The sequence below is a fragment of the Athene cunicularia genome (assembly GCF_003259725.1).
Source record: "Athene cunicularia isolate RWA chromosome 26 unlocalized genomic scaffold, athCun1 chr26_part1, whole genome shotgun sequence".
Taxonomy (NCBI): domain Eukaryota; kingdom Metazoa; phylum Chordata; class Aves; order Strigiformes; family Strigidae; genus Athene; species Athene cunicularia.
In genome coordinates, this window is record NW_020799136.1 from 1,457,167 (window position 1) to 1,457,861 (window position 695).

A 695-nucleotide genomic window follows, 5' to 3' on the forward strand; every position below is an offset into this window, starting at 1 on the left:
TCTAAAATGAGCCGTGGAGCGGAGAGGTGCCCGCTGCCTCCCGGACTGTGATGGACCAGCGGCTCCGGGCACCCCAGGGAGGGTCCGAGGTCACATCCTCACCAGACCCACCCCCCCACACACACACACATTTCAGCAGCGTGATCGGGCTGGGTCCAGCCTGGATTTGCTTCCCTGAGGCAGCAGATGCAACCGCAGCCCTGGAGGATGCGCTACCAGGGCAGGAGGCAGGAGCCGGAGCAAAGTGGCAGCTCTGCCCCTTCCCTGCTGCCCCAGCGCCGCTGCGCAGGGAGGCGGGTGGAGGAGGAGAGGGAAGGGTTACCCGGCACGGCTGCCTGTTAAAGAGAAACAGCTCCGCTGCCTCCGGAGGATGAGCAGAAGGAGCTGTGGCAGATAAGCACCGGCGAGCTGAGGATGTGAGGAGCGGGCTCGCTGGTGGTGCGGGAGCCCGAGCGGGGACCACCGATGGTCACCGGCCCCCCGAGCCCCCCGGCGAGCCCCCGGAGCCTCTCGCCTCTGCTGAGCTTCGATGACCATCGGCAGCAGCATGAGCAGCGGGTACTGTAGCTTGGATGAAGACCTCGAGGATTGTTTTTTCACAGCGAAAACCTCTTTTTTCCGGAGCGCCCCGAGCAAGGTCCCTGCCAAGGTAACAGCTTTAAAACTACCGAGAAGGGCTCTGCTGGGCCTGTCTC

General features: G+C 64.3%; 1 protein-coding gene across 3 annotated transcripts in view; it reads left to right on the plus strand.

Moving 5' to 3' along the window:
* Positions 1–234: 234 nt before the first annotated feature.
* Positions 235–695, plus strand: part of RASSF5 (Ras association domain family member 5) — a 22,326-nt gene continuing 21,865 nt past the window's right edge. For all 3 annotated transcript variants that reach the window (XR_003399981.1, XM_026864205.1, XM_026864206.1), the window contains exon 1: positions 235–649. Coding sequence is in view for 2 of the 3 variants with exons in the window: in XM_026864205.1 (XP_026720006.1) it covers positions 530–649 (120 nt within the window). In the remaining variant the exon portion in view is untranslated. The remainder of the gene's footprint in view (positions 650–695) is intronic.